The following is a 13,600-nucleotide window of genomic DNA, read 5'->3' as shown; positions in this document are numbered from 1 at the left end:
TCCCCCTCTGCTGTGCTCAGTAGCACCCTCCTGTTTGGCAGCTTGCCTCCTCCTAGATAAATGAATGCTGATGGGATGTCACTCAGGGTCACTGAAAGGTCCCCTGACCTAAAATATCTTCCTTTGGCCCTGTGGGCTGGGCGTTTCATCACCTGCTTTGTGCTCTGAGGTCTGAGCAAAGGGGCTTCCCCTCCACACCCAGGGCTATAAATATGCCTCTGGGTTAGGGCTGTCTGTCACCAACAGTCCCTAGATAAACCAGCCCTCCTGGGACAGCAGCATTAACCCATTAGCTTCGAAAGCTCTTTAGGGACACAAGACCAACACTGAGGATGGTTTTGTTTGGTTTAACGTTTATTTATTTATTTGTGTGTGTGTGTGTGTGTGTGTGTGTGTGTGTGTGAGAGAGAGAGAGAGAGAGAGAGAGAGAGCGCGAGCGCACAAGCGCCAGTGGGGGAATGGCAGAGAGAGAGAGAGGGAGGCCCAGAATCCAAAGTGGCTCTGAGCTGTCAGTGCAAAGCCCCATGCTGGGCTGGACGCTGTACCCACAAACTGTGAGATCATAAGTCAAGCCAAAGTCAGACATTTAACCGACTGAGCCACCCAGGCGCCCCAATGCCAGGGATGTTTTAAGGAGAGGCACAAACTTGAGGCTTGTAGACAAATCTGATCAATAGGTTTTGTGGAGTGTACTTACTGCCTTTTTTTTTTTTTTTAAGTTTATTTATTTATTTTGAGAGAGACAGCATGAGTGGGGTAAGGGCAGAAAGAGAGGGAGAGAGAGAATCCCAAGCAGGCTCCGCTCAGCACAGAGCCTGATGAGGGGCTCAAACTCACGAAACTGTGAGATCATGACCTGAGCCAAGACCAAGAGTCGGACCGACTGAGCCACCCAGGCACCTCTGGTATACTTACTGTCTTGAGATTTTTTAGTCACTTGTCAATATTTTAAAATCGGATACAACTTCTCCTGAAAACGCAAAAACAGAAGCTCTAGCAACAACATTGTCCTGAATCCCTACAAAATCACAGAGGCCTCTGGTCCCTAGCCAGCTTATCTACCTGCCCGTAGGCCTCTGGGCTTAGGTGGAAAAGTTGGGAGAGCAGGCCTGGGCACCTGGGACTCATTTGTCTGTTCTAGAACATTCCAATTCAAATATTTAACCCTACAAATACAAAAAAAGCACAAAGTATGAAAAAATATAGATGATACAAAGTAGCTTAAATAGTCCTTGTCTGGAAAGAACTTAAGGATTTATTGAAAAAACAAAACATACATGTTGAACTTCAAATAAGGAAACAGTTCTTAACATTTAAAAAAAAATTTTTTTTTTTAATGTTTATTTATTTTTGAGAGAGAGACAGAGTGTGAGTGGGGCAGGAGCAGAGGGAGACACACAATCAGAAGCAGGCTCCAGGCTCCGAGCTGTCAGCACATAGCCCGACGCAGGGCCTGAACTCAAGAACCGCTAGATCATGACCGGAGCTGAAGTCGGACGCTCACCGCCAGGGCCACCCAGGCGCCCCAATTCTTAACATTTTAAAAGCTCTTAGATTTTCACTTCCCTGAGTTCAGTGCTTACTTCCCGGTGGTTGGCTGTGTCCAACTAGCCCCAACTCCCTGAGGCCACAGACTGCCCTCTGTGTCGGCACCAAGGAAAAACAGGTGCTCAAGAAACATGAGGTGGGAGCGCCTGAGACCCTGTGATTTTGTGGTGACACAGGACAATGTTGCTAGAGCTTTTATTTCTATGTTTTTGTTTTTCAAGAGAAGTTATGAAACATCTGGTTTTAAAATATTGACAAGTCAATGAAAAAAAAAAAAAAAGCTTTAAAATAGTGGGTAGACCTAACAATACATGGCTGTGGTTCATGAGTGGATAGCAAATAAAATGTTTAAACTAATAGTGACCACTTATTAAGTACTCTATGTCAGACATTTTGTATATGTTATTTATTTACGCCAATAACATAGATAACGCTTCTGGGTACAAATTCAAACACTATATAAGCATATAGAGCAAAACAGCGAAAGCCTATTTTTCCCCTCCTCAGGTGTGGCGGCTCACTCCGCGTTTGGGGTGCATTCCTCCAGATACGGATGGACAGACATATCTCCGGGTCTATCATATATATCAGATCAGCCCCATTTGACCCGTGGGGAAACTGCGGCCAAGACCACAGAGCCGCACGTCCTGGAGCTGAGATTCAAACCCAGATCCCCTGACTCCCGAGTCAGCGCATTCCTTCTGCTACGCCCCCGTGTGTTAAATGTTGCGGATGAAGAAACCGAGCCTCACAGAGGGCCCGGAGCTCTCCCAACCACACAGGGCACGGCCCAATCTGGGACAGGCAGGAGGGCTGCGTGGAGGAGAGGGCAGGGACGGCCGACGGCTCACCGCGCCGCAGCGCGCAGCCCCCACCCGCACGGGGCTCGCCCACCGCGCTCGAGGGCAGCGCCCCCCGCCCCCGTGCAGGGATGGTCCGGCGGCCGGGGTCCCGAGCCCCCCCCCCCCCCCCCACCGGCCCAGCCCAGCGCGCGGCCCCGCCGGGACGGGGCCCGGAGTGACGGCTGCCTCCGGGGCGGGCAGGGACGGCCCGGATTTCGCCTGAGCTGTCGGCGGGCGCCAGCACACAGGGGCGGTCAGCGCCCGCGCCCCGGGTGGGTGGCCTGGCCGCGCGGGGGGCGGGGGGCCGCCGAGGGGCGCGGGCTGGGCGCGTGGCGGGCGGGGCGCCGGCGGGCGAGGGCGGGCGCGGGGGCGGAGCCGCGGCCAGAGGCGGCAGTGTCCCGAGCCCGGCTCAGGGGCCGCAGTGGCCGCCGCGGAGCGAGGCTGCCTCCAGGGAGCGTCCGGGCGCAGAAGGGTTAACGGGCCGCTGGGGCCGCGCGGAGCAGGTACAGACCTCCCCCTCCCCCGCCCCGGGAGCCCGGGCCCCGGCCGCCCTCTCTCCCCGGGTCCCGTTAGAGCCCCCGCCGCGCTCGCCAGCGCCCGCCCCCGCGCCCCGTGCCCCGCGGTCGCGCCCCAGCCGCGACCCCAGCCCCAGCTCTGTAGCCTCGGAAGATCTTCCAGTCCCTGGGGTCGAATTTCTGGGGAGGGCGTTCTGATCCTGTGGAACTCTGGCCCCATCACCCGGGCGGAAAATCAGCCAAAATTCCTACTAAGTCACGGAGCGAAGTTGGAAAACATACCCAGGACCTCCCCGCACGCGCTGGCGCCCCCTGCTCTCCTCCAGGAGGGGTGTTCCTCCAGGAGGGGTGTTCCTGGACGGTGTGTGCCCCTGCCACCCCCTCCAGTTCTGGATATGGGGCTGGGGACCCTGGGAGGGATGCCGACGGGTGCCCTTGATCCAGCTCAGCCTGATGATTCGAAAGGAAGGACACCTGTTGGAATGGTCGTCCAGGACCCAGGAGAGGCTGGCACAGCGAGGACAGAGTTCTGACCCAGGCTAGGGAGTCTCCAGACAAGCCCTGAAACATGCTGTTCCACCCCCTGCAGCAGTGACCCATTTCCCAGAAGTGGGTCCCTCTGGGGATGAAGGGTGTGGCCCTTCCCAGGTCTCCCCTTCTTGATCCTCACTGGCCAGTGTGGAGGTGTGGCCAGGAGGAGCCCAGGTTTGTCCAGACCAGTCTCCAGCCTGGCACCAGGGTGACCACTGCTGACCTCTCCTTTCCTCACCCTGGGCAGAGAGACACACCAGATGAGGAACATGCAAAGGGGGAGAAGCACAAATGTGTGTCTGTTTCTGCAGCGGAGGGGGTGTCGGCCCCCTGCCCAGCTGTGCAGGGGGTGGGGTAGGACTTTTCCAGAGAGGGAGCCAGGCCTGGCCAGGGCTCCAGGAGTTCACGTCACCCCCACCCCCACCCCTCACTTCTCCAGGGAACTGCTGAAGCCAAACCCAGCTCAGGATGGGATTATGTGTACTGGGTAGACCCATAGAGACAGCAAGATACAGACCCTGGGGGGAGCAGAGAGAAGCAGAGGCTGAGAGGGAGTGGAAAGGGTGGGTGCCCAGCAGCAGAGAAGGGGCAGACAGTGATCACACCCCCATCTCTCCTCTTCAGCATCAAGGCACAGAGTCAGGCAGAGAGCTGAAGGTTTGGGTGGACCATTGGCCCTTCTCTGGAGCCCCTACGCCCCCATCAGGGTGGAGCTGGTGACCTCAGTGGCCAGCCCAGCCGGGGGGAAAAGAGCAGCCATCAGCAACCCCTTCCCAACCCCAAGCAGCTGAGGTGACCCTATGCACTCAGGCTCGTCCTCCGCAAACCTTCCCTCAAATTTCCACGTCTTGGGGTCTCAGGGAGGGGAGTGGGGCTGAATGTTGCTACCCCCAAGCACATTCCTGCCCTCCCCTCTGCCATTTTCCTGCCCCTGAGCTGGCCCACCTCAGCATTAGCTCCTTGGATTCCTCTCCCGGGTGCCTTTCAGATCCAACAGAAACATTTTTTTTTTTTTTCCTGGAAAGCAGAACTAAGAGTGGGTTGAGGAGTGGGGGTGGGGAGGGACCGTGGGACGCAGCAAGGGGCTGGAGGGGTGGGGCAGCTGTGGCTTTGAGACCAGGGGAGGTTTCGGAGCTCCACCTCCCTGCTAATGGAAGCTAGACTTGAGGAAGGACTTCCTGGCTCCTCAGAGTGCGAGGTGTGTGACTGGGGAGCAACGGCCCCTCTGGCTGCATCCCTCCTGCCTGGGGGCCCCCCTGCCCATCATGGTTGCACCTGAAATGAGCCTTCTTTACAGGGAGGGGTCCCCTTACATCGCAAGGGGAAAATCACCTGCTTCTCTACAGATTAAACCATTGGCCCACTTAGTTTATCCCTGGGCTAGAAAGTGTTTGAGGCAGAGATGTGCCTGGGGCTCCAGAAGGAGCTTAGTTTTAAAGGGAAGAAAATGCTGGGGGGCAGGTAGGATATGGAAAGCCCAGAGCGGCCTCCTGTCACCTCCTCAGAGCCGGTATCTGGCATGTCCTCGCCCAGGCCTCCCTCCTCAACCCTCTGGGACCCCTGGGAGAGCGGGAGGTGGGACCAGAAGAAAATCATCTTAGGGGAGATGTGCGCGCCTGTGTGGCCTGTGTGGCCTGAGCTGGCCTGGAAACAGCCCCTGGTTGGGATGGGGGAGGGGCTGAGGAGTTCCTGCAGGCTGAGGGGAGGGGACTGGGCCACAGTCGGGAGGCCGAGGTCAGACCCCCACCCTCCAGTCTCGGCAGGCGGGAAGGGGCAGCATTCCTTCCCGCTCTCACCCTTAGTGTCAGAAAAGGGTGGGACGCCCCCCCTCCCCCAACCTCCATCCTCATTCGATGTCCTGAGGAGCCATCCCTGCCAACCCCAGCGCTCTGGAGACTGGAGAGGTAACCACCGGGCTTCTGTCCCCGCAGAGCGCGCCCCCTCCACGCTCAGATGCCGGAGTAGCGTGTTTACTTCCGGTCCCCTCTCCCGGCCTGGGGCTTCAAGGGAGGAGCGATGGAGAAGTGGGCGGGCAGGTAAGCGGTGGGGCTGCCGGCTGGGGGGGCGGCTCTGCTCCTGAAAGTGACGGACAGGCCACTACTGGGCGGGGCGGGGGCAAGTGATGAGTGACTTCTGCTTTCTGAGAAGCTGGCATCAGGATGCGGGGAGCCTGCTGGGGGTGGGGAAGGTGTTGTGACACCTCCTCTGGCCGGTTTGCAGGTCCCAGTTGTGCCTGATGCTGCTTCTGTCCCTCCCTGAGCTCTGCCTGGATCAGGAGGTAAGCCAGGCACCAGAGGCTGGGACCCTGCCCCCTTCCTATCCTCCACCCCACTCCTACAGGCCTTGGAGTGATGGCCCCTTTTGCATTTGCCCTCCCAGCCTCCCTCCCACCCCCCCAGCTCACTAACTCTTTGCCAAATAACATCAAGTCTCACCTGTGCTACCAAATGTGTCCTCAGGCCAGTAACAACAGCCCCAGCCCTCAGGCACTGGAGTGGATACTCTGCACAGTTCCGCGACAATCCTTCTAATTTTGTCTGACCTTTTTGTCCACATAGGTGTTGTCTGGACACTCTATTCAGACACCCCCTGAGGAGGGCCAGGGCCCTGAGGGCATCTGGGGTCCTTGGGACCAGTGGGCCTCTTGCTCCCAGCCCTGTGGAGTTGGGGTGCAGCGCAGGAGTCGGACCTGTCAGCTCCCTACAGCTCAACACCAGGGCCTGCCCTTCCCACCCCGGCCCCCAAGACATCCAGAAGCCCTGCTCCCCCAGGGTCAGGGCTCCAGACCCCAGACTTCCCGAGAAACCCTCCCCCTGTACAGGCCACAGCCTCGGGGAAGAGGTGGCCCCTTTCGAGGTCCTGCTTCCCAGTTAGGGAGAGCAGAGGCCCAGGAGATTCCAGCAGCTCGGAGGTGAGGCTGGGATCCAGGGAAGGGTGGGACTTGGGTCAGGGGCGGGGCTTGGGACTGAGGGACCGGGAGTAAAGGATGCGTGGCAGCGGTAGGCTTATCTTTGGCGCTCGAAGTAGACGCCAGGAGGAGGGGGGGACGGGGCGGGCTGGGGAAGAGGCTGGGTCGGACGGAGCTGGCCTGAGCTGTGACCGCTACACCTTCTCAGTAGAAGTGTCTGCTACACCTTCTCAGATCCCGAGTTCGAGACCCCATCAAGCCGGGAATGTTTGGTTACGGGAGAGTGCCCTTTGCTTTGCCACTCCATCGGAACCGCAGGCACTCCCGGAGGCTCCTCAGATCCGAGCTCCCCCACACCTCAGTTCTTTCATCCCTGACTCCAAGAACAGAGCCATCTTCCACAAACCACACAGCTCAAGCTCAGCTCCCTCCTACAGAACCGTCTTCCCGCCCCCTGTCCCCCCCAGCAGAGCCCCGAAGCCCCCATGCTGCTCAGACAGAGGGGCCTTCTAGAACCAGGCCTGCCCCCACACGGCCCCACCTCAGAGCCTCTGGCACAGACATCCTCTTGTCCATCCCCTCCCCAGGGGACAGTAGTCCTTTCCACATGCCCCCTCAGCCAAGAATGCCAAATTCCCAGGGTCGGGCCAGTCTCCAGGTGCCAGACAGGCACCCTAATCCTTTCCTTTCTGCCCCTCGGGGCAGAGGTCACCAGAGCCAGGAGCACTGGAGTCCTAGGGGGAATCTTCAAGGGTCCCTCACGGAGCCTGCCCCTCACTACCCAGATGGCTGGTTGCCTCTGCTGAGTGCTGGTCCCCACTCCAGTTCCCTCTGGAGCCTCTTTGCTCCCAGTAGCCCTGTCCCAAGATGTTCTGGGGAGAGTGAGCAGCTGAGAGCCTGCAGCCAAGCGGTGAGTTCTTCCTCAGACCATCCCCTCCCCAAACTTGCAATTCTGCTCCCCTGACCCTGAGTCTGGGGTCTCGGCTTGTCAGATCGGGACCTGAGGGAGAAGGGCCTTGGCATCTGACCTCCTCAGGGTAGGGGCCTCGGAGCTTTTCCACAGACCTGACCTTCCCTCCCACACCCCCAAATCCAGCCCTGACCCACACCCCCATTTTCCTCCCCAGCTTTGACTCCTCTGTATCCCCCCCACCTCAGCCCTGCCCCCCTGAGCATCCAGACCCCCGGGCCCTGCAGTGTGCAGCCTTTGACTCCCAGGAGTTCATGGGCCAGCTGTACCAATGGGAGCCCTTCACAGAAGGTGAGGTTTGTAGCCCCCCTGGGGAAGCTGAACTGGCTTAAGATTGGGGGATGGCAGGAAGAGGGAGACACCCAGCCCCTCTAGATCTCCTCTGGAGGCCCTTGTATTTCCCTTTTGTGAAATATTTTCTTTTATTTCCCAGGGCCAGGGCCAGGGTGAAGAGACAGCACAGGCACAGAAAGGGGAGTGGGTTTCCAGACAGGGCGCAGCTGTCAGATGACAATGGGATCATCAGCAGAGGGATCAGGCTGGGAGGGGGAGTGTCCAGAGGCACCTTCTGGCTGGCCCCCTGTGGGAAGTCCATCCCAGGAGGTGGGGTGGACATGAGAGGGGCACAGTCAGGGAGGTCCTGTTCAGTGCGACAGCAGGGCGTGGTGCACCGTGGGCCCTGGCTGCTGTTAGACCACCTGTTCCCAAGTTCCCATCCACTTGATTTTAGGCCTGTGTCGGCTTGATGCCAAGAAACCCTTTGTGAGCTCGCATGATCATAGGTTTCAAGTATCTCCTTTCTCACGATTCACAGCCTCTTCACTGGTCTCCGTGACCTCAACTGATCTGACTCAACTTTTGTGTGACCCTCAAAGGAACCTTTGAGAAAATACAATTGTCATATTCCCTTCATCCTAGTGACGTAGTCAACCTCAGGATGCCCTATAGCTAATTGGGGACCTTTGCCAGCTGGCCTCTCGCCAGGGACCTCAGCTAACCACCCTTCTACCCTGTTTCTTAGTTCAGGGCTCCCAACGCTGTGAGTTGAACTGCCGTCCTCGTGGCTTCCGCTTCTATGTCCGTCATACCGAAAAGGTCCAGGATGGGACCCTGTGTCAGCCTGGAGCCCTAGACATCTGTGTGGCCGGACGCTGTCTGGTGAGGGAGGATGGTGTGTCTGTGTGTGTGTACACGCACGCACACACACATATAGGCATGCACACACAGTCTCCTTAGTCATCATCACAGAAATAAAACCCTAGGCTGAGATTGCACAGAGGAAAGTTCTTCCCTGCCCAGCTGGAAGTGAGAACAGAACCAGGAGGTGAACTGTAGGAAGGACCCCCTCAGGCATATACACACTTCGGTGGAGGGTGGCTGGGGCTGGTGGGCTGGCAGAGAAATACATTCTCACTTGCAGTAAAGATCAAGGTGCAGGGCAAGCTGGAGAGTCCGAAGAGGATGAGGCTGGGGTGCGGTGGTATCTCGTCTCAAGCGGCCCCTGCCTCACTCTCCCCCAGAGCCCCGGCTGTGATGGGATCCTCGGCTCTGGCAGGCGTCCGGATGGCTGTGGGGTCTGTGGGGGTGATGATTCCACCTGCCGCCTCATCTCAGGAAACCTCACTGACCGGGGGGGCCCTTTGGGCTATCAGAAGATCCTGTCGATTCCTGCTGGAGCCTCCCAGCTCCAGATCGCCCAGCTCCGGCCCAGCTCCAACTACCTTGGTGAGTTCTCTGGATTCCCTGAGTCTTGGGTCTCCATTCCATTCCTGGTCTCCTGGTTCAGCCCTCTACACCTGCTCTGAACACAGCAAATGGGCCAAGCAGAGAGAAGTCGGGGCCTCCTTGCCCTGTGGAGAGAGCGAGAGAACGGGGGCATCTGGGGCTCTGCATGGCTTAGGGAGTGCTAGGAGAAGGACATCACGACTGATCTGGTGTCCTGATCTCCAATCTCCAGCCCTTCGAGGCCCTGGGGGCCAGTCCATCATCAATGGAAACTGGGCTGTGGATCCCCCTGGGTCCTACACGGCCAGTGGGACTGTCTTCCTGTACAACCGTCCTTCTCGAGAGGAGGGCAAGGGGGAGAGTCTGTCAGCCAAAGGGCCCACTACCCAGCCTGTGGATGTCTACGTGAGCTTGGGGCCCAGGAAGCTGGACTGCTGGGGGGTGGTGGGAGGCTTTCCCTCTGAGGGCAAAGCTGTGGGTCTCAAGATGGAGGGAAGGCGAGTGGTATGCCCTTATTGCTTCACCAGACAATTCATTACCTTCTCTTTCTCTTCCCAGGTGATCTTTCAGGAGGAAAACCCAGGCATTTTTTATCAGTATGTTATCTCTTCACCTCCTCCAGATCTTGAGAGCACCACCCCAGAGCCCCACCTCCCCCACCTCCAGCAAGGTAAGACTCTGCTCCCCAGACCTGGGATGCAGGGAGGGTCTGAAAGGGGAGTCTGGAGGCAGTGGGGTGCATTTGATTCGTCTACTCCACTGTCCTTGCATAGAGATTTTGAGGGTAGAACCCCCACCTGCTTTGGCGCCCCGCCCTGCGCGGACCCCAGGCACTCTCCAGCGTCAGGTGCGGATCCCCCAGATGCGTGCTCCACCCCATCCTAGGACCCCCCTGGGGTCTCCGACTGGATACTGGAAACGAGTGGGACACTCGGAGTGCTCAGCATCCTGTGGGAAAGGTGAGACTTCGTGTACCAGCCTGGATTCCGGGCACCCACAGCCCAGATCCCTGACTTGGCACGCCTGATCCCACACTCAGGAGTGTGGGTCCACACCTTGACTCTGTGCCAAGTCAGATTCCAGTGCCTGGGGCCCCACTGACGCTGGGCTCTGAGCCAGACTGCCTCCCCTGGTTTCCTTCTCATCCCTTTCAGGTGTTTGGCGCCCCATTTTCCTCTGCATTTCTCGTGAGTCAGGGGAGGAACTGGATGAACACAGCTGTGCCATGGGAGCCAGGCCCCCAGACCCCCTGGAGCCCTGCCACGGTCCCCCGTGCCCTCCATAGTGAGTATGATCCCCAGGGAGGGCTTGGGTCCTAAAACACAGCAGCCGTCCCTGCTCAGGATCCCACCTGCATTCTGGGCCCAGTACCCAAGGTCTCCTGGCTGCAGACAGACAGCATGTCAGTAGAAAGGTTTACATTCCCCAGACAGCAAGAAAACCCCGGCAGCCTGAGCCCCACAAGGGAACTCAGATTCCAGGTTCTGAAGATGCTCCTTCTCTGTGGGGCCTCCCCACCCTAAGCCCATCATCCCTTGCCCCACATATGGCAGCCCCACGCATCTCTGTGTCTCTGTTTTCTTCCTCTGTGTCTCTGCCTCTCCCCTGCCCCACCACGCCCACAGCTGGGAGGCTGGCGAATGGACATCCTGCAGCCGCTCCTGTGGCCCTGGCACCCAGCACCGTCAGCTGCGCTGCCGGCAGGAGTTTGGGGGGGGTGGATCCTCCGTGCCTCTGGAACGCTGTGGACATCTCCCCCGGCCCAACGTCACCCAGCCCTGTCAGCTACGCCTCTGTGGCCATTGGGAGGTTCGTTCCCCCTGGAGCCAGGTGAGTGGGACTGGGTCAGGAGGCTGCCAGAACGGGAAGGACCCTAGATGAAAGGCACCAGTGAGTTAAAGCAGTGGTTTTTCCATTTTTTTTTTTTTTAATCAGCAGAAGCTTTTTGACTGACAAGATCTCTTGTGAGACTCCCATCTATAAAGCAGATAAGACACTGAACCAGGGGTTCCGGCCCAGAGCCACCTGCTCAGCCTGCCCCTCAGCGCATAAAGCCATGTAACTGCCCAGTTAGGGACGAAAGGCAGGTCCTGGTTCCCAGGCCACAGACCTGGAGCTGGAGGCTAGGGAGGAAGCCTGGGGGTCCAGGCTCTGGGATGCTCTCTTACCCTCAGTGCTCTGTGCGGTGTGGGCGTGGCCAGAGGAGTCGGCAAGTTCGCTGTGTGGGAAACAATGGTGATGAAGTGAGCGAGAGGGAGTGTGCATCAGGCCCTCCACGGCCCTCCAGCAGAGAGCCCTGTGACATGGGGCCCTGTACTACAGCCTGGTTCCACAGCGACTGGAGCTCCAAGGTGGGCCCTACACCCCTTATCCAAGTCCCACATCCCTGGTGCCCCACACCCAGGACCCTTCTTTCCAACACATGTCAGTACACATAGTACACGTCAGTAGCCCTACTGTGTGCTAGATGCTGCTGATGCCAGAAACTCAGAGATAAGTGAGCAAAGCTCACATTAGGGTCCTGGATTCCCAGCACAGGTTCTGCTTATCTGGCTGGTACCCTGGGCACTCCCTAACTCTGGGGATCCAGGACACACCACCCTCACCTCTCCTCCTCCCCTACCCATCACCTTCTCAACAGTGCTCAGCCGAGTGTGGCACAGGAATCCAGCGAAGGTCTGTGGTTTGCCTGGGGAGCGGGGAGGCCCATGGGGCGGGCCAGGAGGAATCAGGAGCAGGGACCAGTGAGCAGAGCTGTGCGCCTGGAAGCCGTCCCCCTGACATGCGTGCCTGCAGCTTAGGACCCTGTGAGATGACTTGGTGCTGGTACACGGGGCCCTGGGCTGAGGTGAGCCAAGAGCCTGGGAGGGGGGTGCCCATTGGTGGGATTCCCTGTGGGCCGGTGGGAGTGATCCCTGTTCTTTCTGCCCCTTGCACACCCTCCCTTTCCTGTGTATCAGTGTTCCTCGGAGTGTGGCTCTGGCACACAGCGTAGAGACATCATCTGTGTGTCCAAACTGGGTACTGAGTTCAACGTGACTTCTCCCAGCAACTGTTCCCACCTGCCCAGGCCTCCTGCCCTGCAGCCCTGTCAGGGGCAGGACTGCCAGGACCGGTGGTTTTCCACGCCCTGGAGTCTGGTGAGTGCCTGGCTCCCTCACCCTGCTCTGCATGGACTTCCAGGGAAAGGGGGGCTCCTCTTATGGTATCCCCACTGCGTCCCAGGATGAGGCCAGCTGCGATGGTTTACCATTGTCTTACTCCCTATAGACGTGGGGGACCTGTCCATGTGGGATTTCACAGTGTTCCAGGAGAGCCCCCACCCCCCATACTACTTTCAGGGAAGGTGGTGGGGTTCAGGAGGAGCCTAAGTAACAGCGAAGGTCTGATTTGATAGTCGGGGTCTCCCCAGTGTTCTCGCTCCTGCCAGGGGGGTGTGCAGACAAGGGAGGTCCAGTGCTTGACCGCCAACCAGACCCTCAGCGTCCGATGCCCTCCTCACCTGCGGCCGTCCAGGAAACGACCCTGTAACAGCCAGCCCTGCAGCCAGCGCCCCGGTAAAGAGCCCCTTTTTCTCCCTAACCCCAGTACACTGGACTTAACTGAAGTGTGGGGGAGATGAGAAAGGACCAGTGGGAGTGGGCACTGCACCTCCAGACGGAAGGGTCTGGGTGACTGTCTTGTGCCCCCTGGCCTCCTCTGTCCCCAGATGATCAGTGCAAGGACAGCTCTCCACATTGCCCCCTGGTGGTACAGGCCCGTCTCTGCGTCTATCCCTACTACACAGCCACCTGTTGCCGCTCTTGCGCCCATGTCCTGGAGCGTTCTCCCCCAGAGCCCGCCTGAAATGAGTCCAAGAGACCCTCTCCTCATGGTTTCCACCATCAGTCACCCACCCATCAGCCCACTCTATATCCTCTGGCTCTCCAGCCTGCCCTAGTCTCACCAGGGATGTCCCCTAGGGTGGTTGCGGGCGGCAAGATAACCATCATAATGTGTGTGTGGCTGGGTCTGTGTGTGGTTGAGGGGATGTGTGCACATAGGCCCCACGTGTGTATCTGGGTCCGCGTGGATGTGTGTGCTCACACACATGTATTACTTCTCAAAAAAAGAGGTTAAACTGAAGAGGAATGGGGAGGGACCATGCCTGTTTCTCTGAGACTTTTCTAGGCTGAGAGCTCCTTAGTAATCCAGACTGCCTGGTGACTGGCCTCTCCATCAACCCCAACTTTGTGCCCTGCACTTCAGTTCTCATGTTCAGGCCTCACATCTTCTAAACCACCCATTTGTCCTCCAACCCCTCCCCCCATACTTAGTCTCTCTATCCCTACCTTTCATAATCAGCTAGGGATGAGGGTCAGCCACTGCCAATCCTGCTTTGCCCCAGGAAGAGAGACTACCTCCCCAGAGCAGGGACCAGCTGGGCAGAAGATGGAAAAAAGAAAGGCTAGAACAAGACACCCTAGCCCCTGCTCCCGCTCCCCACCTCCTAAAATGATTCCCACCCCAGAACTAATTTATTTTTTATTAAAGATGATTATGACAAATGAGAAAGAGGTTC

General features: G+C 58.2%; 1 protein-coding gene and 1 long non-coding RNA gene across 3 annotated transcripts; one reads left to right on the top strand and one right to left on the bottom strand.

Annotated features, from left to right (window-relative positions):
• Positions 1–925: 925 nt before the first annotated feature.
• LOC144617188 (uncharacterized) lies at positions 926–4,912 on the bottom strand. Its single transcript, XR_013557382.2, has 3 exons — positions 3,188–4,912; positions 1,063–1,166; positions 926–970 (listed from the first exon to the last, which is right to left on the bottom strand). It is a non-coding gene; the product is annotated as an uncharacterized LOC144617188 (long non-coding RNA).
• Positions 2,760–13,593, top strand: ADAMTSL4 (ADAMTS like 4). Of its 2 annotated transcripts, XM_060622564.3 has the most exons (18): positions 2,760–2,893; positions 5,368–5,472; positions 5,657–5,714; positions 5,995–6,347; positions 6,579–7,254; positions 7,503–7,605; positions 8,336–8,472; positions 8,835–9,039; positions 9,272–9,444; positions 9,598–9,709; positions 9,813–9,998; positions 10,194–10,323; positions 10,665–10,869; positions 11,214–11,390; positions 11,681–11,887; positions 12,000–12,179; positions 12,452–12,596; positions 12,749–13,593. In XM_060622564.3, exons 2-18 carry the CDS (start codon positions 5,453–5,455, stop codon positions 12,883–12,885), a joined length of 3,204 nt encoding a protein of 1,067 aa, XP_060478547.1. In that variant the 5' UTR covers positions 2,760–2,893; positions 5,368–5,452; the 3' UTR covers positions 12,886–13,593. The 2 variants fall into 2 exon arrangements, with proteins under 2 accessions (XP_060478547.1, XP_060478548.1); XM_060622565.3 differs by lacking the exon at positions 2,760–2,893 and having other exon boundaries at positions 5,422–5,472; positions 6,258–6,347.
• The last annotated feature ends 7 nt before the right edge of the window (positions 13,594–13,600 follow it).

Source organism: Panthera onca, chromosome C1 (genome assembly GCF_046562875.1).
Source record: "Panthera onca isolate mPanOnc1 chromosome C1, mPanOnc1 haplotype 2, whole genome shotgun sequence".
NCBI classification, from domain to species: Eukaryota; Metazoa; Chordata; class Mammalia; order Carnivora; family Felidae; genus Panthera; species Panthera onca.
This window is presented reverse-complemented; position numbering and strand designations above follow the sequence as displayed.

Excerpts from the sequence above, each read along its gene's own strand:
- ADAMTSL4 (XM_060622564.3), top strand. The coding sequence starts at position 5,453 with ATGGAGAAGTGGGCGGGCAG. Across the intron at positions 8,473-8,834 it reads GTGTGGCCGGACGCTGTCTG|AGCCCCGGCTGTGATGGGAT; the intron begins GTGAGGGAGGAT and ends ACTCTCCCCCAG. Across the intron at positions 9,445-9,597 it reads CCCAGCCTGTGGATGTCTAC|GTGATCTTTCAGGAGGAAAA; the intron begins GTGAGCTTGGGG and ends TTCTCTTCCCAG.